At 42.6% G+C, this 27,041-nt stretch overlaps 1 protein-coding gene across 1 annotated transcript in view; it reads right to left on the bottom strand.

Annotated features, from left to right (window-relative positions):
• LOC311242966 (uncharacterized protein) overlaps positions 1–27,041 on the bottom strand; it is a gene marked incomplete at its 3' end in the record, with an annotated part of 158,673 nt that overhangs the window by 90,025 nt on the left and 41,607 nt on the right. Inside the window, exons 6-10 of the mRNA XM_084332030.1 lie at positions 25,740–25,868; positions 24,817–24,858; positions 16,821–16,961; positions 16,570–16,684; positions 10,612–10,685 (exon numbers count right to left, since the gene is read on the bottom strand). Of these exons, the coding sequence (XP_084188156.1) occupies positions 10,612–10,685; positions 16,570–16,684; positions 16,821–16,961; positions 24,817–24,858; positions 25,740–25,868 (501 nt within the window). The remainder of the gene's footprint in view (positions 1–10,611; positions 10,686–16,569; positions 16,685–16,820; positions 16,962–24,816; positions 24,859–25,739; positions 25,869–27,041) is intronic.

Below are 27,041 nucleotides of genomic sequence, written 5' to 3'. Positions count from 1 at the left end.
CTCTCTGGTCTGCATCCCCTTAACACTTTCAGTGCCCAGCAGGGGGCGCACATTTAGTGCTTGAATGCCCACCATCCACTGCAATGTTAGCATTAATATCGCCTAATCTATGTTTTAAATTATGGCTATGTGTCTAATCTGCCTGTCGCATTATCAATGACCCATTTCCAGTCAACATTGTCGAAGCGGATTGTTTTTTTAACGGTTCATTTCCGTTTTATAGCATTTTGAAAAGCCCTCGTTTTTACGGAAAAAAGAAGAGATTCCATGATAATCACCCTGTACTGTAATATTCTAGAACGTTGTAATTTTTCGGCCTATTTATGAATCGTTTTCAAATAAACGCTAGATTATTGATAGTATATGTGTACGTGTGCACGCTGGTGCCGCGCGCTGAAAATCGATTCTCTCAGTTCCTAATCGCTCTTACAGTCAAACAGCCATATCACATTATAGGGGAAAAGCTTATTATATCCGTGAAAACGGGTCTGATTATCCTAAGACTGGTAAAATAGATTCCTTACCTGAGATCAGATGGTATCCAAATGGATTATTCCAATTCCTGATAGCCATTCCAAAAATCTATCCTTTTATTGATCCCACGCATATACTGTAAAACACAGTAACCACGCTGTGCTGAGGGTCCAGCATGAAGCTGATCGACGCCGGTTGCGTGCGTGAGAAGTAAAATGTGGAGTCCGGGTTTTTTTTTCTCATGTATTTTCATCGAGTCCAATCCAAAAGGGTGAATTACCATCTGGGAGACGATAGGGGGCGCTTTTTTCACATCCGAGGGCCTGGGGTGGCTGATTTACCAACGGTTGATGAAATATGAATTCAGATCGCTAATAAAAAAAAAAAAAAGAAAAAAATAACACGAAAATATCTCGGTTTGGGCATTCAAAGTGTTAACAATTGTGTGTATTGAGCCGTACTGTATTGTACCCATTCTGCAATCTGTTAATACAGTTTTCAATCAATCAATCAATCAATCAATCAATCAATATGTGGATACACTATTTCACAGTTTAGCTTTTTTTTTTTTACATAACTAGCATTCTAGTTTTCTTCAGATACTGTCTGTATGCCATCTAGTTTTATTATTTACAGTGATGTTTATGTAGCTCTGCTAGTTCGTAGTGATGTTTAAAGTATGTTAGCTTTCAGAACCCCCTCATCCACCACCACACTTCCCAGGCAACACTGGCGTTAATCATCCTCACCACCGTCATCCGAGTCATCATCCCATGTAGCCCTATATCCTCAGTTTCCTTAGAAACATTTGCAGTTTTTGCATTGACAAAGATCTGTACATGGCAGTTTTGCAGACACAGGAACATCTTGTCTCACATTTGAGTTGCCTTAACTGAGAACTGTAAGTCACAGTAACTGAACATATTTGAACAGAATTATTATTTGTCGACAGCCCTACTTAACAGTAACTGCACACTACATCACCCCTGAGTGGAACATGGAAAGCCAAGTTATAGCCCTGCAAAGAAGGTGAGCCACTCCATAGGGTTACAGCACTGGCAGAGAGTGGTATAGATGGGCATACTGCGTAGCAAAGAATGTGTTAATGTCATACAGTCTGGAGAGATTGATTTATGACGGGATGTCATTTTGGGACCGGTGCCGGACCCGTTGGGCTTAACCCTTGTGGCTCCCTAGGATTTTGACACTCACTGGGTTTAAGAGATTAAATGATCAAAGCCATATCATTTTAACTGTTTACTATTTAAAAGAAATAATTTCCCCATGATTAACAATAGCCTAATCTCAAGATATCTGTAACAAATTACAAATATTTCCAAATTTTAACCACTTAAATTCGTGTTCGTTTGATACCACGTCCGTTTTTATTAAAAAAAACTGAGAAACAGTCATATTCATCATATTTCTATAAATTTTGAATAAGAATCTGCCATTATAAAAAAGAAAGGTTGACTAATTCGGTCAGAAATAGCGGAGACGCTAAACGTTAGTAAGCGCTGATTATTACTATTATATTCTGCGGGCGAGCATTACTCAATCTCCCGGTATAATTCTGAACACAGATCGCTGTCGGTGAAGCACCAGAGTACTTCCGCGAATGGAGCCCTAGTGACAGTTCCGCATCGAAGCGGGGGGCCGGCCTGGGGGTCTCGTATGTCAGCCTGTGACACGCGATAGGGGAGAGGACGCGGAAGAGAGGTGGAAATGTGGTTGTTTTGTGTTGAGCGCTGTCTCGCACCGCCCGCCCCCCCCCCCCACCGGAGCAGTATGGTGCCCTTCAGCCACATTCCCCAGCATAATCACCGCAGCCTGCCTGCTTAGTGGCAGGCAAAGTGAGCTGTAGAGCAATTGCGCCACTGTGTGTTCTACATCGTTAACAGCATCATTAATAATTAGATTGACCACTGACAGTGTGTAGAGAGATTGCATTTGATAATTCTATCTAGAATTGAACGAATGAGTGCAGATTAAAAATGCCTTTTAACATGGGAGTGGAGCTGATGAAAACGGACGCCAGGCACAACGTTGTTACCCTATACTAATAACTTTTGTTTTAGAGCGTTTCAAATCATAATCTTTTGACATAATGAAAATATATGTAAAATGAAGATACGGACCCAATTTCATGAAATAATAATAAACACAGACACCGCTGTGCTCACACACACACACACAAAAAAAGTCAAGAAAGTAGAAAACGGTACCAGGGAGTGACAAGGGTAGGTTAAGGAGGTCGGCTGTGGTCGTTCTAAGAGCTTGAGTTGGCACATAAAATTACAGGAAGTCAGTAGGGCTGAACCCAAACGTTCGGACATTAGTTCGTTACGTTGGTGTTCGAATTCTAAATCAACATTAAAAAAAAATTAAAATTATATACCGGTATATATTTTCTATTCATTCTGTTTAAACCAATGGGGGTTTTCTTCACAGTTGCAGATAAAGATTAGGCTACACTAATATTATAGTATTATACTATTATAGTATAAATAAAACATTTATCATAAATGATGTAGCTTATCTGCATCCGCTTGGCACTCTGCACTCCATCAAGACGTCACCATCACTTTCGTACCAACCGTGCCCTTATTGGATTATTTATGTTGACGAAACCGATGAGTTATATTCATTAAAGAAAGTTGATTTAATTTTTTTTAAATGACTCATTTAATCAGATGAATCACTTTATTCAAATTGAGGATTTCATTTTGATGATATTTGGTAAAACAAAACATTTAAATCTTTTTTTTTATTTAACTAAAAAGGAAAAAAATCAATACAGCAATATAGTGTGATATTTTGCATGCCAATTTTATATTGATACAGCAACGCAAAGTAATAATAATACAAATATTATTGGAATGAGGTGAACAGATTGAAAACGTTATCTTATTAGATAAAAAAGACACCATTTCCAGCACTTGCAGCATTGCTCGTGTGGAGATTAGCAGAAAAGCTGTCTGCCTATATTTATAGTATTTACAAAGATTGCAAGAGCTAAAGCTACAAATCTGATAGAGAACCCTCCAATCGGTGATGTAAGAACCATAATTAAAAGATTATTTGGGTATAAAGATGAAAATATACACTTTTACTGCTGTATTGATATGGTTAGGGTCTTTACTCTTGGCTACATTTGAAAAAGAAACATTAATTAATACGGACTGTATTGATCGATTTATGATGCGATATTAACCCTTTCTCTGCCACGCTTATATCCATCCTTGTAGCCAGTCTGCCAGCTCTATTTGTCTATGGAGATGTTCACCTACTTGCTAAATTGACATTACTATGGCCCATTCAACATCGATTAGCTATCGTTCAGGATGTAGGAACGTTTTACTTTTTCATTCACACATTCATACAAAAAGACGGTCTAGAGTATAAATATGTTTTTATCGTTTTCTGCAGTATTTCATAGAATGTGAGTTATAGCCATAAATGCTATATTAGATCATCAAATGCAGTTTGATACCAATTGATGCCAGATTAAAAAAGTCAACTGTACAAGGTCCCAGACGTTATGACTCATCATGCACGGTTGACCGGAGGAGGGGGGGGGGGGGTCGTTTATAAGTCCGTGGCCGACATTAAATCATTCATGTAGTATGGGTGATATATAGATCAGAACAGTATGGATAATAATAATCAAAAACGCTGAAACTCACCCCAGTCTCCTCTTACCGTTGGGTGATGAGCGTGGAGCAAAAAGATCGCTATTATGGGATGTTGATCTATGCGATCCATTTCCAGGTTGTATAATACTATATACACGTCCAAATAATGTTGTTTATTGAGTTATGGCAACGGATCGATTATCCAGTGTGTCAAGATGGAGTCCCGCGAGCGATAGCGAGTGGCCGGAGGGAATAGGGAGACACACCGGCGTCACAATTATCAACATCCGGTTGCAACTCGCCGATCGGCCACCAGGTGGCGGTATTGAAGCGTTGGAGAGTTGAGCGGAGTCCTACAGCACCAGTCAAGGATCCGTGGGTGAAATATGAATACCATGACAGAAATTTGAAATATTGATCTCAAAGACGCTGTAAAACGTCATTGGCAGATTACGCATGGCGAGGAATGACGTCTTAACATGTCATCGGCGGAGAAAGGGTTAATCTCGGCCCAGTACCAGGGCCGTCAGGCTTAACTCATTCAGCGCCAGCTATTATCCTCATCCTGTAGCGTGTAGACCACGTTAAAAGATAGGCATTTTCACTGTGTGTCATGACGTTTGCAGAGCTATATCTATATTCTATATTATAGCTATGGAGACAATACTATGGCTCATTTGACAGTCACTATCTCTCGCCCAACATGTAAAAAAATAGTTATATTTTTCATGTATACGTTCACGCGTTATCCCGTGGTGAATATTGTATAGTTTCTAGGGGTGTAACGGTACACAAAAACCACGGTACGGTACGTACCTCGGTTTTGAAGTCAAGGTTCGGTACGGGTTTTCGGTACAGTGGGGGAAAGTTTGGCTTTCCATGTTCCACTCAGGGCAGGGTGATGTAGTGTGCAGTAACTAATTGTACTTGTAGGGCTGTCAACGAATATTCTATATTGAAATTAATAATCGACTTGTAAAAAATAAAATAAAAAATAAAATAATTATATTAGATTGTGAAAAAAAACAGCCCCCGGTGGGCGGTCGTTAGTGGTTAACATACCGTTGTATTCATTCGGTACACTACACAGCCGTTTCGGTACGGTACACACTGAAACGGTTCTGTTCGGTACGGATAAGTGTACCTTTACACCCTATTAGTTTCAGAGTGATCCGGGCTAATTCCTGAAAGCTGAGTTATGGAGCGCTATGTGAATTTTGCTTAAGTCATTTGTGTTGCTCGCCTGGACACGTTAATATTTCAAAATCCAAGGTATATAATAGGTGTTATGTTTCATCATGAATGCATCAAAGGGGGAGGGGCATTTTTTGATGCTCTGATCGTCAGCAATGGCATACGTTTTGAATACTACATACGTTGATCGTTGTGATCGATGTGAAATCATTGTTGGATCAAAGTAGGATTGATATCATAATAGTCCTTACCTTTACTAGGAGGTATCCCAAAATGTATATTCCAATTGTCTGATCGCGATTTCCAGTATTGATGTCCATCGGGTCCCTGACATGAAGTGTGCTGAACGCATTCCAAGGTGCTCGGATGAACCGTTTCACTTGCACGGTTCCAAATTCTCCGCCCGGATCATATCAAATGTAACAGTGTGAAATAAGGTTTCAAAGGGTCGGCGATACTGACACCTAGCAGGATTCGGCCGGCATTGCACTCTCTGGGTCTCAGAATGAGTTCCAATGGTAACACCGAGGTCCGTGAGAGTGTATAGGATATTAAAATTAAAATAAAACGAACTAAAACCGCAATATTACGTTTTTGGCGCTCACCGGTTGGCGAGCAAACACGTAATATTACGTGATTGGCGTTGAAAGTGTTAAAGGGGTTAAAATTAGGGATGTCCCGATCGCATTTTCTTTCTCCCGATCCGATCCCGATCATGTGATTTTGAGTATCTGTCGATAACGATCTTTTCCGATCCGATCTTTCACATTAGTAACCAATTTGACACATTTGTCAGAAACTGGCGAAGCGAGACAAGCCCCTCTGTTCCCTCAATAGCCCCAGTCGAGCGTGGTGGCTCGCATTACATTCACCATACGAGAAATATTCAAAGTTTCAATCTGTTTGCACATTAGTATAGATTCAGCGTTCAACTTACGTAATGATTTGCTCCATTTTGGTCTGAAACGCAGACGAATAATCCTCACAAAGCGAATGTTGACGTTATCCAGGTGAATGTTCTTCATTCAAGCAAGGCATTCAATACAGCTGTTTGGCAGAGCACCAGCCGTCCCCCATTCCTTTGCTCGCTCTAGTCACATAACGTTGAACATAGGGGTGGGACGATACATCGATCCAGATCGAGCCAAGATCGATTCATATTGCGATACTCTTATTTTGAAAATCCCCTCGTGAGCATATCCGCCCAGCTGGCTGCAACAACAGTAGCTCAGCGCAGCTCAGCGTGTGTAGACGTTAGACAGCATTGCTTCAGAGTCCGCCTATTTTGCCCGAAATAAGTGCCTGTTGTTTTTTCCCCCACAAGGAGTCAAATGCATCCAACATGCTTTCCATCCTCGCCATTCCTTTATGCCCACGTCCAAAATTAACGTTGCGTTAGCGTGAGCTAACTAAGCTAAGCTGATAGAGAGAGCAGCAGAGGTCCACTAGGGACTGGGAAGGAGGGGGGGTTACTGCATTCTTGAGATAGCCCCACTAACATGATATGGCCGGTACTGCACCTTCTGACTCCCAATATGCCTTTTCCAGCCAAAATACAGCGCTGTGATAGGATATTAATATCGGGAAAAAAAGAAAAACAAACCAAAAACAGTGAACAGGAGGTCTATTTGTATTAAAAACAATAGATTGTTTTTCATTTAAATGTCTGGAAGAGATAAAAAATAAATATGTCAAATGATATTTCCATTGTCTTTTTTGTTGTTGATTTAAATGTTACTGATTGTGTTAAATGGGCATATAATATCGTCTCATATCAATCGCAGGCACCTGAATCTAATCGTATCGTGGCAGACTGTGATATCGGAAAATATCGTATCGTATCGTGATGAAACTGGTGATTCCCACCCCTAGATTGAACACACGTGGAACATCCGCCTTGCAAACATTGCAACTGGCTATTGGACTGGCTTCGGTTTCAATTTAAAAATGCTTCCAAACTTCTGACATTTTGTCTAGCTGCTCAGGTGTTACGAGTTATCAGGTGGACCTGCCGGTGTTTCGGGAGCGACGCGTTCTGAGCTTGTAGGTCTGCTATTTTCGGCACACGTCACTGTCGTGCGACGGAGTAAATCAAAGGAAATGCGTTTGTTTTGGCAAATTCTTCTGCTCTGTGTGACAATAAATAAATGGATAATATGTAATTTAAAACCAAAACTAAGGCCTCAGTATGAGTTTAAGACGTGAACATGGTCATGTTTGTTGAATAAAATTACTTTTATTTATTTTTGTTCACTCCAGATTTTTTATTATAATTTTTTTGATCCCGTGATCGGCCCTAGTTAAAATACACACTCCTGATAACTACATCACTGCATAATTCCTCTTAAAATACACTCCTTCTGATAACTATATCACTGCATAATTCCTCTTAAAATACACTCCTGATAACTACATCACTGCATAATTCCTCTTAAAATACACACTCCTTCTGATAACTACATCACTGCATAATTCCTCTTAAAATACACACTCCTTCTGATAATTACATCACTGCATAATTCCTCTTAAAATACACACTCCTGATAAATACATCACTGCATAATTCCTTCCGGGAATTGAGCCGTTGTCTGCCATCGCTCTGTTTAATGGAGAGAAGGCCGTGTTTGCGAGTGCTTAAACTACGATTGTCAGTGAGTTACTTCTGGTCAACATGCAAAAAACAGATTGTTTTTTCATCCGTACATTTCCGTTTGATACCGAATATGAGTATAGTTTGGGTGCTTCTGAGTAATCCCAGGAAAAGACGCGATAATAGCGGTTTAGTGAAATCCAGTTATCACGATGTCATTTTTCGCCTGATTATCTAATCATCCTGAAATCAACGCTAGATTATCGTTATTATGTCTCCTCATGCAAGAATGAAATGTGGTTTAGACCACATTCATAAATTATGAATGGCAATAGTGAATAAAAGAAATACAGAGACAAAAACGTAGATCTACGTTAACGGCACTCAAGCGCTGGGCCACAGAAACGTAGTGTTAACCGTTTCTGCGCCAAAAATTAGTTAACTCGTTATAGCCCGCCAATCGAATTATGCCAACAACGAGTATACTCGCTATTATAATCGTTATTTCTTTTATTCGCTATTTCCATTCATAATTCATCCTGCTGTGCTGTGGGAATGTTTGGCACTCTGTCTGAGATCGCAACGGCCCGATACCGCCGCCTGGTTGTATTCGACCGATGTTGCACTTACTTTCTGGAGGAAGCTTGACTCTGTGCATCAGTGAATGTCTTCCGGGCGGAGTTTTCTTGTAACGTGGATCCAGATACACACTTGCTTGCATTGAATCGCCTTCGAGACGCCAGAATCATTATGCTTTTGGAGCTTATGGCGTTGGCCAAATGGAAATACGATCTAGCAGATGGCAATCAAATAATTGGAATATTCTTTTTGCAGTATCATCGGCCAGAGGTAAGAGCAATCTAACGTTAATTTCAGCTTGATTGTCCATTTTCATCATTGCCATCGCTCTGATCAACGTATGATGCTGTACTAACAAATGCCGTTATTGACAATCAATTAATCATAAACGACCCCCCCCCCCTTTCCTGCATGCATGATGACCGATCATGTGCATTTGAATTTTTTATTGTAGCGTGTATAGGGACGAAATACCAATGGATTAAGTATAATATGCGTTGCGGCCTATTACTAGCGTTCTAGAAATTATCCCAGACCACTCTAAAACTATACTTATATTCACCACGGTATAAAAAGATGGATGGAAAAAATATTACTTTTCCACATATTGAACGATAGATACCCGATGTCAAATGGGCCATAGTATTGCATATATAGCTATAATATTTAAATAGTTATAGCCCTGCAAACAAGGTGAGCGACTCCTGTTTACAGTGATGGCGTCAGCTGCTAAGGATGCGTATATTGCGTGGCAGTTATTGTGTTAAGAATGAATTACTTATAAAAAAGAAATAGAAAATGACACTTGCATCATTGAATCACTCTACCTTTGAGAGCAGGTCTAGCCTGGTCTTCTGTCTCCATCCCTCCATGGTCCTGCCCAGTAGAGGCCAGTAGAGGCCCAGTAGAGGCGGCATCGATGCTGGGTCGGTTCTCTCCCACCTCAGCCTCTTTGATCTGGAGCTCTGGTTGATCGTCAATCAATGACGCAGATGCATCTTTGACCAATGAAGAGGTGGCGTCTGGCAAAGTGGAATGGGCTTGTTTTGTGGGAGGGGCTTGATTTGTGAGAGGGGCTTGTTGATTTGTGAGAGGGGCATGTTGTGTTATGGGAGGGGCGTGTTGTTTTATAGGAGGGGCTTGTTTTATAGGAGGAGCTTGTTTTGTGGGGGGAGCTTGTTTTGTGGGAGGGGCTTGTTGTTTTGTGGGAGGGGCTTGTTGTTTTGTGAGAGGGGCTTGTTTTGTGAGAGGGGCTTCTTGTTTTGTGAGAGGGGCTTCTTGTTTTGTGGGAGGGGCTTGTTGTTTTGTGGGAGGGGCTTGTTGTTTTGTGGGAGGGGCTTGTTTTGTGAGAGGGGCTTCTTGTTGTGTGGGAGGGGCTTGTTGTTTTGTGGGATGGGCTTGTTGTTTTGTGGGAGGGGCTTGTTTTGTGAGAGGGGCTTGTTTTGTGAGAGGGGCTTCTTGTTTTGTGGGAGGGGCTTGTTGTTTTGTGGGAGGGGCTTGTTGTTTTGTGGGAGGGGCTTGTTGTTTTGTGAGAGGGGCTTCTTGTTTTGTGAGAGGGGCTTCTTGTTTTGTGGGAGGGGCTTGTTGTTTTGTGGGAGGGGCTTGTTGTTTTGTGGCAGGGGCTTGTTGTTTTGTGAGAGGGGCTTCTTGTTTTGTGAGAGGGGCTTCTTGTTTTGTGAGAGGGGCTTGTTGTTTTGTGAGAAAAGCTTGTTTTGTGAGAGGGGCTTGTTTTGTGGGAGGGGCTTGTTGTTTTGTGGGAGGGGCTTGTTTTGTGAGAGGGGCTTGTTGTTTTGTGAGAGGGGTTTGTTTTGTGAGAGGGGCTTCTTGTTTTGTGGGAGGGGCTTGTTGTTTTGTGGGAGGGGCTTGTTGTTTTGTGGGAGGGGCTTGTTGTTTTGTGAGAGGGGCTTCTTGTTTTGTGAGAGGGGCTTGTTGTTTTGTGAGAGGGGCTTGTTTTGTGAGAGGGGCTTGTTTTGTGGGAGGGGCTTGTTTCGTGAGAGGGGCTTGTTTTGTGAGAGGGGCTTGTTGTTTTGTGGGAAGGGCTTGTTTTGTAAGAGGGGCTTGTTGTTTTGTGGGAGGGGCTTGTTGTTTTGTGGGAGGGGCTTGTTGTGTTATGGGGGGGGCTTGTTTTGTGGGAGGAGCTCGTTTTGTGGGAGGCTCTTCCTCCTTTTCCCCCTTCTCTTTCTTCATGGTCCCACGTTTTCCTCTAGTCGACTCTGCAAAAGACATCATGGCATCAGAGTCTGGCAAATACAGATTTTGGATTACTTTAACCTCTTCCACCCGTGCGGTCCGGTACCGGACGCGTGAATGCCTTCTACAACAGAACTTCGTTTCCGCGTTCGAGTTTTGCGCTATGATTGGCCAGGTCATGTGACATGTGCGCCAATCGTGGGACAGCAAGTTATGTGCCTATTTCCGGGTCTAACAGCCTGCAAACTACCTGGCGTTCTATCGCCATTAGGGATGGGAATCGAAAACCGGTTCCCAATTGTCCGATGCCTGGAACCGTGTGCCTCCGTGACTTTCGATTCCCTTATCGCTGCCAGGTTTTCAAAACAACGTTAGCGTTAGCATTAGGGGTGGGACGATACATCGATCCAGATCGATATATCGATCTATTATCAATAATCAAATAGGATCGATGCAACGTAAAAAGATCGATTCATATTGCGATACTCTTATTTTGAAAATCCCCTCGTGAGCATATCCGCCCGGCTGCAACAACAGTAGCTCAGCGCAGCTCAGCGTGTGTAGACGTTAGACAGCATTGCTTCAGAGTCCGCCTATTTTGCCCGAAATAAGTGCCTGTTGTTTTTTCCCCACAAGGGGTTAAATGCATCTAAGATGCTTTCCATCCTCTCCATTCCTTTATACCCAATATGTCGCGTTAAATACCGAAATGAACGTTGCGTTAGCGTGAGCTAACTATGCTAAGCACTGCAGCTAACCATGAGAGGAGAGGAGAGAGGAGAGGGGACTTGGGAAAGAGCAAGGGTGGGGGCACTGGGCAGTCTACCTTTCTGTGGGGGACTGGGTTGCGTGAGGGGCATTCTGTGTGTGTGTGTGTGTGTTACTGAGGATGGACAGATAATGTTGATATTTAAACATGAATACATAATATATGTATTCATGATCATCATGCAACATAAAACAATTGTAGGACGTTTGGGAGAGGAAAGGGTTTTAGCTTGCGTGTTGTGAGTTCCAAAACATTTTACTTAAAGTTTAAAGCTCAATATATAAAAAGTTAACAGGTCTATTTGTATTAAAAACAATAGATTGTTTTTCATTTAAATGTCTGGAAGAGCTCAAAAATAAAAACATCAATTGATATTTCCGTAGCCTTTTTTTAGTTGATCTAAATGTGACTGATTGTGTTAAATGGGCACATAATATCGCCTCATATCGATCGCAGGCACCTGAATCGAATCGTATCGTATCGTGGCAGACTTTGTGATATCGGCAAATATCGTATCGTTGTCCAAAGAATCGATATCGTATCGTGATGAAACTGGTGATTCCCACCCATAGTTAGCATGTAGCCATGGCAGACTTATTTGATTCCTTAAGGGCTCGAAATTGCCTGGGGTTTGGTCATATGCTCCCGAAATGCTCCCGCTGTTTGGCTACTTCTATGTGCAGTGAAAACTACTTGAATGATTTAGAACCTAGTCATTGATTTAGTTCAGGGTATGGTAATATTAGCCGCGGAGCTAACGCTAGCTAACGTGAGCTAACGCTAGCTAATCAAGCTCACAGAGAGAGATAAACAGCTGACAGCAGGTAGTGCAGGTACAAATACAATAAAACAGCGGGTGGGGGCTGTTGTGTAAACCTTGTACTCTTTAGTTCACATATAATAAGAGACGGAGTGTTTGTTTACTAGTCTGTAAGCCAGGCAGTACCGTGGTGCAACATACAAATGTGTCCGTGTAGCAACACAAGCCAATACCTTGGAGGGAGCTCTGTGTGTGTGTGTGTGTGCGTGGCGCTTGGTGCATCGGGGAAATTCCTCCGCCAGAGATATATTGTAACATGGGTCTAGATACACACTTGAGTGCATTGGATCGCTTTCGAAATGCAATAATCAATATGATTTCGGCGTTTATTGCGTCATACAAACGGGAAATGGATCTAGCAGATCGACATCAAATAATTGGAATATTATCATATCATCGGCGAACGGTAAGAGGAATCTAACGTTATTTTCAGCCCGATTGTTTATTTATTTCACTGCAATCCATCTGATCAACGTATCAACCCATACTAAAAAAAGACGTTACTGACAATCAAGGAATTATAAACGACCCAGCCCCCCCCCTTTCCTTCATGCATGATGAAGAATAATGTATACCGATCATATACATTTGAATTTTTTAATATAGCGTGTATAGGAAAGAAACGCCAATCGATAATCTATCATATAGGGGCCTATAACTCGTGTTTTAGGAATTACTGCAGAAAACCTTAAAAACATACTTATATTCACGACAGTATTAACACGACAATGTATGAATGAAAAAATATAACGTTCCCACATCCGGAACGATAGATACCCGATGTTGAATGGGCCATAGTAATGTCGATATAGTTATAATATTAAAAAAGGTAAACATCTCCATAGGGTTACAGCGCTGGCAGACTGGGCCCAAAGATGGGTACAATGCATGGCAGCCAATGTGTTAACACATTAATTGCCAAAAACGAGTTAACTAGTTTTTATGATTGTTATTTCTTTTATTCGCTATATCTATTCATAATTCATGGCTGCAGCCTCTGTAGACCCTGGGGAATGTGTCTGAGCTGGCAGACGGTCAACACCGCCCTCTACTGCCTTGCGGAGCTATTGCACTCCATTGGAAATGGTCTGGTGTATTTTCTGAGCAGATCTGAGCTGTGGGGGCGGGGTTTAAATACTCAGGCGAGGCAGACCTTTACAACGATGGCATGGAACACTAACCCCGCCCGCCCGTTTATGTGTACCGCTCTGTAATGTCGGGGACAGGATTGCTGTGGATAACTGGAATGGCGATCAGATAATTGGATTATTTTTTTTGCATTACATCAGAGACAAGGTAAGAACACTAGAATATAAAATCTTGCGTTGATCTGATATTTATTTCTCCCGCGATCAAAGCTATCTGTGTGGACCGTGTTGTGCTTTCTACCATTGGCTGTGGTGGGGGGGGGGGGGGCGCCCCACTATGAGGGCCATTTCATGTATGCACGAGGAGATATAATAATGATAATCTAGCGTTGATTTCAGGATGATTAGATAATCAGCCGAAAAACTACAACGTGATAACTGGATTACACTAAAATGCCTTTTTCTCGTCTTTTCCTGGAATTACTCAGAATCACTCAAACTATACTCATATTCAAAACTGTATAAAAAGGAAATGTATGAATGAAAAAACAATCTGTTTTTTTTGCATGTTGACCAAAAGCAACTCACTGACAGTCGACAGCTTTATTAGATCCATACCTATAATATAAAATATAGTTTTAGGACTCGCAAGTTTGGCATTCTAAAACTATATCCATTGAATAAAGACCTGGCGCTGAAGGGGGATCAGCGCCCCCTGCGGCTGGCGGTCAATGTGTTAACAGTAACTGCACACTACATCACCCCTGAGTGGAACATGGAAAGCCAAACTTTCCCCCACTGTACCGAAAACCCGTACCGAACCGTGGTTTTTGTGTACCGTTACACCCCTAGTATGTACAGTTCCATTCTAATAATGAATATGGCTCCGGCATTTTGAATCCGTTTGCGTATCGGATTGTTGCTAAATGTTCACAGAAGGTAGACACACTAAGTGCGCTCCAATCTATGCCAATAACGTTCAGTTTTGTGGTAGAGAATCCCAAGAAATAAAAGAAATTCATACACAAGTAATTTGCTTGCAGGAAGCTAGAATCGGCCTGGTACTGTAGTTTTTCGAAATTCCAACGCTCATTGAGAACTCTCGATGCCCTCTGCTCATATGACTACAAGTGGCAACGTTTCGCTAATTCAAAATGGCGGATATTCGCAAAATTATTAACACATTCCATAAACTAAAATCTCACTAATAACAATTTAACCTATTGGTAAACAAACGTATTGCTGAAAATATGCACTATGACTGCTGTTGTGACATAGTTATGGTCTTTACTCTTGTATACATTTGGGAAAAAAACACTACTTAACACATTGGTCGCCAAGAACGACTTACGCCGTTTTTGCCCGCCATGCGTTGAACACCAAGAACGACTTACGCCGTTTTTGGGATCAATATTTAATTTTTTCGCCATGGCATTCATAATTCATCCAGCCAACCTCCGGACTGCAGCGGGACCCTGTATGAGATTGCACCGCCTCAATACCGCCGCCTGGTGGATGGTCGGGCGAGTTACACTCTCGCCAAAACCGGAAGTGGCGCTGGTGCATCGAGGAAATCCCTCCGGCAGTAATATCTTGTTACGTGGATCCAGACAACCACTATAGTGCATTTGGATCGCTTTCTAAACTTAATAATCTATATGATTTCGGCGTTTATTGTGCCATAAAAATCAGAAATGGATCTCGGCGAACAGTAAGAGGACAGTAACGTTATTTTCAGCCCGATTGTTTATTCATTTCACTGCAAACCATCTGATCAATATATCAACCCATAATAAATAAAGCCGTTACTGACGATCAAGGAATTATAAACGACCCCCCCCCCTTTCCTTCACGCATGATGAAGCATAATGTATACTGATCATATACATTTGAATTTTTTAATATAGCGTGTATAGGAAAGAAACGCCAATCGATAATCTATCATATGCGTCAGGGCCTATAACTCTCATACTTATATTCTAGACGGTATTAACACAACAATGTATGAATGAAAAAATATAACGTTCCCACATCCTGAACGATAGATAATAGATGTTGAATGGGCCATAGTAATGTCAATATAGCAATACAATTTAAAAAGTTATAGCCCTGAAAAGAAGGTAAACATCTCCATAGGCTTTCAACGGTGGCAGACTGGGTACAATGATGGGCACAACCCCCGGCGCCCAATGTGTTAATGTCATACAGTCTGGAGAGATTGATTTATGACGTGATGTAATTTTGGGACCGGTGCCGGACCCGTCGGGCTAAAGAAAAAGTGGTCTGAAAAGTGGGTTGAAGTTTAGTAACTTATTCGACTGTGAATTTTTCCAGACCCACTGAAATCCAACCCACATAAAAAAAATTAAATAAAAAATAAAAATGTAAGGAAAGAGGGGCTCTTCTGCCAAGAGGTTACTGTTTGACAACATTACAGATTCTACCTTTAAAAAACTGCTATAATGGGCGCTCCAGTAGCACACCACATAGGGCGCTGAGTAACGAGCGGTCGTCCCGGGTTCGTTTCCCAGTCCCGGCGGCGTGAACACTTCAGGCAACCTACTTGCGTTCAGCGTTTCTCTGATTGGCCACGATGCCCATGTGACCGCGGCAGAGAGGCAGAGCGGCAGAGCGGAAATAAAAGAAAGACAGGCATTCTATTGCCATGCTCTGCGACAAACTCTAACCTTAACCAACTCCGAAAGAATGCCTAAACTTAACCCTAACCTTAACCAACTCCGAAAGAATGCCTTAACTTAACCCTAACCTTAACCAACTCGGAAAGAATGCCTAAACTTAACCGGCGAAAGAAAGACAGACGCTAGTTACGTTTATATAGAGAGGCGATAAATTAATTAAACGTAAAAAAAAGCAAAAATTGAAGTGATTCGAACTTGTCACCAACTGGACCGCAGGCTCCACAGCAAGGCGGCGAACGAGTTGAGCTAACCGTCGATGTTAAAACGGGGGGGATTGCGTGCGGCAACCTGCGCGCCGCTGCCGCGTCGCCGCGGGGGCGTGCTAGGCGTGGTCACGTGGGGCGCTGAACGCAAGAAGGTTGCCTGAAGTAATGAAGCGTCCCGGCGACCATTTGCCGCATGTCTTCCCTACCTCTCCTCCCGTTCTCCCTCTCTCACTCTATCGGTCCTGCATGGCCAGAAAAAGCTGAAAATGCTAATAAATAAAAAAAAAAAAAAATGCTATAAGATTAAAAATTAAGAATGTCTTACCAGGTGCTTGGCTTTGCGGTTGGAAAATGTAAGCAAAATAATTGTAGACCCAGTTCTTCTTGTACCAATGAAACGCTGCAGTCAAAGCCTGTCGAGACTCAAACTCAACATAGACCTGCATAACACACACACGCACAAAGGTGTGAGAAGAGAACAAAACATGGAATATATCCGTGTGTGAGTGTGAAGAGAATAATTGAGAGATGTGTGTGTGCATGCATGTGTGTATGTGTGTGCGCATGAGTTCATACCTTGCCCATCAGATCCAGATGGTTCCTGGTGCATGCCAGACCCAAACCCTTTCGGATGGTCACATTGGTGTGCCGGTTAAATGGGCCCTTATTGACGAAAAGCATCAGTCGCTCCTTCAGCGTCGCCGTGTCGACCAGAGGCTGGACAGGAAGACCGGAGGTGAGGGTCAAAACCAAGACTAATATATAGGAGGCTAAGCCACCCAATGGGAGATGGGGGTGAAACACCAAATAGAGGCCTTTCACAGAATGTTCAGAATGTCCTCCATGTTTGAAAAAACAACGTTTGCTGTGTGTTGATATTTGGGAAATATAATACATTTTCTTTAACATGTTGAGTGCCGTTCACGAGAATTCTCGTTTCTGTGCCCCAACCGTTCAGTGCCGTAAACGAAGATTCACGTTCTCGGGAAGCGGCACAGTTCAGCCGGTCACACCGAAGCCTGTCAATTATGCTTGATCCGTATGTTATGGTGGCTTATAACGTCGATCAAATGGGGATTGGATCTACCAGATGGCGATCAAGAAATTGGAATATTATTTTTGGATTACTTTCGGCCGAAGGTAAGAGCGATTCAACGTCAATTCTAGCCTGATCCTGCAATGCTTTCATAGCGATCGGGCTGGTAACTGTTTTTAGTGTTCAATGCGAATAATGCGTCCATGATGGAACATAATACTGATAATGTGGACTTGAATCCGGAACAATCGCGGGTCCAGGCGAGGAACGGCATGAATTACCCTAGACGGCTCTAAAACCATACTCACCACGGTATAACACGGGAACGTATGGATGGAAAAAATATTTATTTTTTGCATCTTGATTGGAAGAAACCCAGTGTCAAATGACTAAAATCCATGGCTATAATATAGAATATAGATTTAGCTCTACAAACAAGGTGACCGTTTACATGGAATAGGTGGCATCAGGGGTTAACGATGAGTAAGAGGCGTGGCATCCAATGTGTTAATGAATTGGTGTCTTATTACCGAGTCTTTTGTGAAAAAGTCACAGTGGAACAGTTATATCACGCTTTTCCAGTGTTTTACCTGCTTTAGCACTGCACAGAAATTAGGCCTTTTCTTTTGAAAGTAGTTAATGGTCACAGGAAGCCATGTTGGAAGAAAGACAACTACACAAATATTGCACGCCAGGCCCCTATTGTGCTGCTTGAGTGGTTGAATGACTCCCTTGCTGCCTTCAAGGCCAGCCTTAACTCAATCAGCGCCAGACCCGAGTCAAGTCGGGTTTTCATCGTTATTTCTTTTATTCGATATTTCCATTCATTACAGGCACACGGACTCTGGGTTAACATGGGGAATCATCCTGATAATGCCAAAGTGCAATACCGGCCGCATCCTCCCAGGTGGCAGTATCGAGCACCATTTGAAACCTTATATCTTGGCCTGTGCAACGTTCAAATGTCTCCGGGCACACTTTTCTTTGTCAGGCATTGAGAAGCGTCAAATGCCCCAGATGCATCTGTTGTGGTGGATTATGTTGGCGACATGATGGACACCAATACTTTGCTTTGATCCATCCATGATTTCACCTGGATCACAACGTGTGTGTAACGTTACTCCACAACGTATGCCGTTGGTGACCATAAAAGCATAAAAAAACTACCCCACCCCCCCCTTCATTCGTGTCCAGGCGAGAAACGGCAACGCTTTTAGTGAAATTCACATTTTGCTGCATATTGTTGTTTTCTGGGATTAGACAGGATCACTCTAAAACTATACTTATATTCACCACGGTATAACACACGAACGTATTGATTAAAAAATGTATTCTTTTTCATATATTGAACGATAGATAGTTGATGTCAAATGGGCCATAGTATTGTATCCATAGCTATACTATAGAATATATATATAGCCCTGCAAACACTGCCACTTATTCCTATCTTTTAGAGCAGTGATCAAACTACGGCAAGCGGGCCGGATCCGGCCCGCCTTCACATTTGGCCCGGCCCCCTAGCTTTTTTTTTAATATGGCAGCATCCCCATTGTCTGTGCTGAATGTTTGTTAGTGTTTGATATTTTTCGTTGGTTTTTAGTACTTTTAAACATCCATTAAACAGTAGTTTTCATTTGATCCTATAATTTTTTCATTCACCGATTTGTGGACTTCTTTTTAGTGTCATGAAAGGCGCCTTAAAAATAAAATGCATTATTAATTATTATCATCAAGGAGGGAAAAGACACTTTGGATAGTAGGGACTGCATCTCTGCCTGCCCTGGCCAGGAAACACTTTGCAACTGTGATCTCCTCTGGCAGTAGTTGGCTATTGTAATTGATATTGTGGCAAGGGGTTGCAGCAATTCCACTGAGAGACACTGGTCTGAGGCTGGATAACATGCCTGTATGCCTCCCATAAGTTGTTCTCCAACTCATGAGAACCTGCTCTCAAGCTCTTGCAGCATTCTGTCGAGGACTGGATAGAACAGTCTCTGTCTCAGCTGATCTCCTGAGCTGAGGTCTGAGCTTGTGCCACAAGATGACTCAACTACATACTCGTCCATCCTTTTCCGCTTCCTCCTTTGGCTGGTAGTATGTTCCTCAATCCCAAGGCCATTATTATGGCCTTTGTCCTGTCATACATGTCCACTGCCATCTCTGAGGTGCGATAACCTTTGAGTGTGTCCTGCACTATGCTTTTAAATAGTACAGAGCTAGAGCTAGGTGGTCTGTAGGTACTGTATATTTATTTCATAAATAGTGATATTTATTTCATTAATAGTGTTATTATTTATTTCCTGACTTTTTTCTGTGAAGATCCCGGAAAGGGTCATTAATATTTGGTTATGTGTGGCTTTCTGGAAAACAATAAATGTTTACGTTTAGGCACCCCTGCGATCGTCACACTTTTTCTGTTACAAACTGACCCCGGCCCCCACCAGAGAAGGGAATAGTTATGTGGCCCTCACAGGAAAAGGTTTGGGGACCCCTGTTTTAGAGCGTTGGCGTGGTAGGAACAAACAATGCTCAAGTCAGTGGCGTCCAAAGAGTTAAAACTAATTCATTTTACTCTGCCTTCCACTAGGGCCTGTTCTATATCATGCTAGCTTCCGCTCAGCGTCATATTGCACATATCTCGCTCCAGTGTATATGCACTGAATAAAATTTCAAAATGTACCTTTACATACCAACATCCGTCTGACCACACCCCCATCTGCTACCTACATAAGCAGGGGTGGGGCCACACACTCATCTCCTTCTCAAATTTCACCACAAGGAAGTGCCTGTATACACCACTTGACGTGGGAAAGAAAGTATTTATCTGAAGAAAGGAAAACAGAAGACAAGGAGATACGTTGACATTATATCTTTATTTTCTCTCTCACTATTTTCGAGAAAATACGGCAATATTGTCTTCGTCACTGGAGTCTCTGGAAGATGATGATCATTCTGACCTCCACCGGCTTTTTCGTATTGGATAGGTATTGAACCTCCGGTCATACAGCTGGACTGTGGGAGGCACCGGCTGTTGTGAGAAACTGGTTGCTTCCGAGCTGGGTGAGTAATGTTTTGCTTGCGAGCACTAGTTGTCTGTTAATGCTATGCTACAATTTTATGAAGGCCGGCCCCAGATTGGGGTCCTCTGCTCGGCTTCTTAAGCGGCGGACGGAGGATCTTGGTCTGACGCCCATGATGGTCAACCTAGTGGGCCGCGACCGAGACCTGGTTGAACCCGGGATTCTCTGGACAAGCGGATGCTTCTCTGTCCCGTGCAGGCCCCATCTTTCACATGAATGTGGAAGTACACCCTAAAGCACGAGGAAAAGTGGGCATGGATCTTCTTTATCGGTAGTTCCATGCTCAAGTCGGCTGCAGCCCGGATGGGAATTGAGCCGACTCCGCTGCATGTCTGGTAAATCACAGTTGTGTTTGACATCTGCTCTCTTAGGATGAGGCGGCGGCCTGTCTGAAGTGTGGCTTATTATGTCGTTGTGTACAGTTCAGGTGATAGCTGCTTAGCTGGCGTGCTAGTTTGTGGCCTACTGTTGTTAGCCAGTCAGCTGTTAGATGCGGCGCTAGCTCGTTGTGTTCACTAGGCTAGGAAATGTTAGCTTGTTGCTATCAGTCGGGCGGCTGTTAGCTTAATGCTACACTGTTGAACGTTACTGTGACTATAACATGCCTTAAACACTCCGACTACGACGTCATCTTTGACAGAGGATGTTAGTCGACCCTACACCCGGGTGCCATGCCAGCGAGAACTTCGTCAACATGGAGAACGGCGGCTGGGTGGCGTAGCGGACATTACCCTCGTCACCAACGCAGGAGATGCCGGGTTCGACTCGGTGTCCCGTTAGCCAGTGTTGCAGTCCTCTCGGCCTGCGCTCAGGGTGAAGGTAGGAGTCCTGACCGGACTTTAAACACTTCTTCTTTTCTTCCCTTCTAAATGTTTTGTAATAACGATGTTTCCAAAACGTGTGTTGCTGCAATACATTGAGGATACGACGCGTGTTGTGTGTGAATTGTCTTGTCACTGGTATAGCTTCTCTCTCCATAGAAAATCGGCGTTGTTTTTTACATGTGTAAAAATGAACTGGTTAGTTGTGATGAGAACATGTGTGTTCATGTAACGTTTGTAACGTGGGTGAACTCACAACTAAGAGGGTTAATTAACCTGTGAAGCTATGCTTAGTGACATGTGATTGAGGAATGAATCTTTTTCTCAGCCTGTGATGATAATGAACAGCATGTTCACATATTAACAGGGGTACCTATTCAACCTGGTCGTATCAAGGGTAAGGTAGGAGGGGAGTTTCCTGGTCCCACGCCCTGAAAGATTGGGCGTGTGCACCGCGGAAATTCCCCCGCCATAGAGTACGTCACTGAGCGCGTTTCTATTCAAATCAAGTCAAGAGTTTTAATTGTCACGGCATACAAGTATACAATGAAATGCGGATGGTCTTGCCCGCAACGATGTGCAATACAGTGGTACAACATATAATAGAATCCAATAAAAAACAACATTGTGCAATAAACAGGTAACAGGGTGTGACATCTCGGTATCTGTACATAGTTATTTACAGAGCATATAGGACATGCTAGGTAGCTTTGGTAGTGCAATACACTGTTCCTGTTATTCTAATTTAAAGTGGCCTTTCCTTTTGGCCATAAGTGTGCGTGTGTGCGTCATGAGTGTGTGCCCACTCATGTTAAAGTGTTAAGTGGCTGCTAGTGTGTGAGCGTACACAGCGTGCGTGTCGTGTGTGTGTTCATGTGTGCTTGTGTGTGGATAGTTCAGTGTTCTGTGGCACTCAATGTTCATTGTTCAGGGCTCTGATGGCCTGGGGGAAGAAGCTGAGCCTAAGCCTCTCTGTCCTAGTAGCTGGGGTTCGCAGGCGTCTGCCTGACCTCAGCAGCTGGAACAGGCTGTTATTGGGGTGGTGAGGGTCTTTCATTATCCTGCAGGCTCTGGATTTGCACCTCTTGTTGTATAGAACCTGCAGGGGAGGTAGTGCAATACCCGTGGTACGCTCGGCTGAGCGCACCACTCTCTGTAGGGCCTTCTTGTCCTGTGCCGTGCTGTTTCCATACCAGGCAGTGATGTTTCCGGTCAAGATGCTCTCTACAGCTCCTGAGTAGAAGGACTGGAGTATCTTCCCCGATACTCTGAACTTCCTTAACTGTCTCAGGTGGTAGAGGTGCTGTTTCGCCTTCTTTACTACTGTGTCTATGTGTGTTGACCATGTCAGATCCTCTGAGATGTGGACCCCCAGGTACTTAAAGCTGCTCACCCTGTCCACGGTAGCCCCGTTAATCATCAGTGGTGTGTGTGTCTCCTGCTGTCCTCTCCTATAATCCACGATCAGCTCCTTGGTTTTACCAATGTTCAGGAGCAGGCTGTTGTCCTGGCACCAGCGTTCCAGTCAGCGTTTCCGTTAGAACATATTCGTGCCGGTCTGGGTGACCTGCAAGATTTCTATCACCGGACATATTCGAGATATTCCGGTCAGAGTTTTAAACAGCAGTCTATTATAATCACATTTTTATGAGCTAACGAATTCCGTTATAATTGGACATGTGTATTAATTACATCAAGCGAAGAATGAGAAATTGATTTGCAGAATCAAATTACTATCTCTCGCCTCTCAAGTTAGTGCGATACGCTACCAGCATCAAGCTCCCGCCCTGCAGGCTCCCGCTGCAGCAGCTCTGTCACACGCACCCCCAAATGAATCTCGAGTCGACATCGCTTCACCTCGTTGTATCAGACACGTCACACATATCATAATGTTCAACTTCACGTATACAGTCATTAATATATTCCAAATAAAATAAGTCCCTCGATACTCCGTGCTGCTGCTGACTTGAAATAAAATAGACCGCGTATGTGGGCAGTCGGTCCGACACTAAACAGCAGTCTGTTATAATCACATTTTTATGAGCTAACGAATTCCGTTATATTGGACATTTGTATTAATTATATCAAGCGAAGAACTGAGAAAGCAGAGAGACGGCAACATTATCGTGGTTTGCGTGACGACTCTCTCCACCTCGCAATGACTTATTTGCAAAGAGTATGGCGCTGCAGAGAAGCTGATTTAGCTGTTATTGGCTCTTTTCTGGGAACCGCACAGCAGCGCCCCCCACCCAACATTGGCTGAAAATGGCTGAATTGGAGTACTGCTGGAATACTGCATTGTGCTGATAGTGCTCTGGCTCTGCAGCTTCACAAAAGTTCGCACACCCAGCACTAAGCTCTCGCCGACGACGTCGTTGTCATTATTAGAAGCAACGAGGAAACAAATGTAATGATCGTTTCGTTCATCGCATAGGCTATTTAATTTTAGCCTATTTTAATACAATTCAAATAATCAAATTGTGCTTAGACTCAGGGAATTATTTTCACCGGACATTAAGACCGGAGAGAGTAAATATGTCGGACAGATTTTGCCGGTCAAATACCGGTAATTACCGGCTAACGGAAACGCTGGTTCCAGTACCTCAACCTCCTCCCGGTAGGCCTTCTCGTCGTTGTCCGAGATCAGCCCCACCACCACCATGTCGTCTGCGAACTTCACTATGGAGTTGGAGCTGAACTTGGCCACACAATCGTGTGTGTAGAGTGAGTACAGCAGGGGGCTTAGAACACAGCCCTGGGGGAACCCGATGCTCAGGGTGATGGTGTTGGAGGTCTGACCCCCCACCCTGACCGCCTGGGGTCTTTCACTCAGAAAGTCCAGTACCCAGGCACTCAGGGCGGAGCTCAGACCCAGCACGATCAGCTTGTCCACCAGTCTGGTGGGGTCTATGGTGTTGAATGCTGAGCTGTAGTCAATGAACAACAGTCTCACATAGCCCCCCTTCTGACGGTTATTAGTGGTGGGACTCAATTACAAATTTTTATCGAATGAATTAGATACTTTATAGTTAATTAATCGAAATGAATCACATTTTAATCGCATATCAACAAACAAACAAAGTACAGACATTTTGGGTGCATATATATAGCATATATATATCAAGTGCATATAGCGCAAAGGACCTTTTGTAAACTCAAGCACTTTCGAGGTAAAAGTAAAACGCAGTACTTTCAAGTACATTCCAGAATAGTTGACCATTGGAAAAAAAAACTCTTGATTGATCTCAATTTCTCTTATTTTATGAACAAACCAGACTAAGAAAAAAAGTTATTTGAGATTTATTATACTTTATACTTATAGCACATGCATGAGTCTGGTCTCCTTCGAAAGGTAACATTCTTACACTTTTAATTCTTTCTGTAATTAATTAATCGAAATGAATGCGATAAAGTCCCAGCCATACTTTTTATTTTTCCATTTGCTGTGAAGCACCTTGAGATATTGTGTTGTGTCTTGAGTTTAAAGTGTGCTATATAAATTAAAGGTATTATTATATTATTATTATTAATGCTTAATTATTCATTTATTCAATTACATGTTTTTCCATAGCCAGGTAATTTCTTTGAATTTGTCCTATGTACTGAGTGAGTGAGTGAGTAAGTGAGTGTCTTACCGTATTGCTAAGCCTCATCAGAGATGCATAAGCTTGGTCCTGCTGTGGACAAATTGAAGAGGAAATTGGGAGTGGAATATCATTAAATAAAAAAATACAAAAAACAAATTAAATATTATACAGACTGTAAAATAGCAGGACTCAAACTCGCTCACTGTGTCTATAATTCTAGTAATCAACACCAAAATCAAGATTCTCATGCTGATATATACAGTATATATATATTTTTTTTTTTACCACAGATAGCCTACATCAGGATGAGAAATGGCTTACAGAAATAATATTCATTTTGAATATGAGCTCTTCTCAGACAAAGACATTTAGTCATGAGAACTTAACCCCACAGCTCAACCCACTGTTGAAACACTGCACTGTGGGAAGCTTCCGTAGCTCACCGCATATCTCGGCGCTATTTCTGCGTCGGGGAAAACCGTGCTCGTCACGGATCTGGGGGACACGAGTTCGATTCCCGGACCCGGCGTCATTTCTCAGAATGTCTTCCCCTGCTCTACATCCCATTTTCAACCTGTTTCTGTCGGTCATGCTTGACCAGAAAAGCGATAAACACTAAAAAAATTAAGTAAAAAAAAAAAAAAAAAAAAAACTGCACTGTGGGAAGAACGAGGCAGAATCACCATGTGACAGGCTTAGTCTACAACTAGCTTAGATATTACATTTATCATATTGGTCTTCTATGTTTTTATACCATTGTGTTGTGTCTTGCAGTTCATATATTTCTGCTTTGTTTGACGGTACAGTGTCATTAATTACTATTGGTGCTTTAATCAGCACACCCTTTGCTGACTCCTGTGCCGAGATTGAGTGCAACAAAGGTCCCGGGATGTTGCGATTACATGGTATGCACCTTAGCTTAGTGAGGGCACCGGGACGTCCCACCCCAACCTTCCCTTATTTTATGTTACCTGAGTCAGGTCCATGTTCTCCGTCACCAGGTGGAAGAGGAGTGTGTTCCCTTCCAGTACGGGCGGGATGATGTAGTATTCCTTTACGATTTTGATCAGCTGCATCCAAGATGGCATCACGGCAAACGCCTGTGCGGGGGCAAGGAGGCAGGAAATTAAGAGTTGGTTAGATCAGTGGGAGTTACTTAATGATGTGAAGTTGGCCCTAATTTATTCAGGGTATTTATTAATGATGATAATTATCATTCATTGCAGCCCTAGTTGTTTGGGAAACATTTAAGTTAATTAAACTCTTCATTCCTTTTCGGGATTACCCCACAAAGGAGGGTCAATTCCCATGAATATTTGTATGAACCTCAATTCATTGGATTGAAAATTTATTTTAATACCTTTATTGGATCATGTCAACAATTTTCTGCAACTTTAATTTAATGCTCAACATGGTGTACTTATGGACCTTCAACTTTAATTTAATGCTCAACATGGTGTACTTATGGACCTTCAACTTTAATTTAATGCTCGACATGGTGTACTTCTGGACCTTCAACTTTAATTGAATGCTCTACAAGGTGTACGTATTGAAGGAAATCAATGATTTTAATTTGGTTATAACATATAGATATTAGTTGTTTGTTAAACTATAAACACTGAGACAGTCATCTACTCTGTGTTTTTGTGTGTTGAACTTAGAGACTGTACGAGACACAGACAGAGTGTGGGAGAGATAAGAAACATGAGAGAGAGACTCAAGGTCACTCCAAGAGATGTAGAGTGTTCATTTTAAGCCATAGCAGCGTCTGATTGGGTCAGAGGTGACAAGCGTAGACAAGCGTTGACAGCAAGACAGCAGGGAGGGAGGGAGGCCACGAGGAGATAGCTAGCTCCGGCTAACAGGACATGCTCCGGCTAGGGAGCTACAGTAGGCCGCAACCATCAAGAGAGAATTATTTATCTAGTTTCTTCACCTTTCAAAGACTTTCAATTTGTTTAGTTTTGTACGAGACCCTTTGTTTATGAAAATAAACATAACCATCAAGGAAAGAGATCACGTTTCCAGTGTAATTCTTCTGATTACGGATGCATCAACGGGGTGAAACAGTGGGTGATAGCCAGTAAGATTGCCATAAACCATTGTTACAAGATACACTACACCACTAAGATGTACATCTCGAAATACTTCCCAAAGGTCAGTGAATTCCACGACCACAACACCAGATCGTTCCACAAATCATGTTCAACCCAGATTCGGCTCAAACAAGGGACTAAACACGTTTCGCAATTATGCCACAACAATGTGGAATG

Source organism: Notolepis coatsorum, assembly GCF_963971535.1.
Source record: "Notolepis coatsorum genome assembly, chromosome: 1".
Taxonomy (NCBI): Eukaryota; Metazoa; Chordata; class Actinopteri; order Aulopiformes; family Paralepididae; genus Notolepis; species Notolepis coatsorum.
Note: the sequence above shows the minus strand (reverse complement) of the source record. Positions and strands in the feature narration are given on the sequence as shown.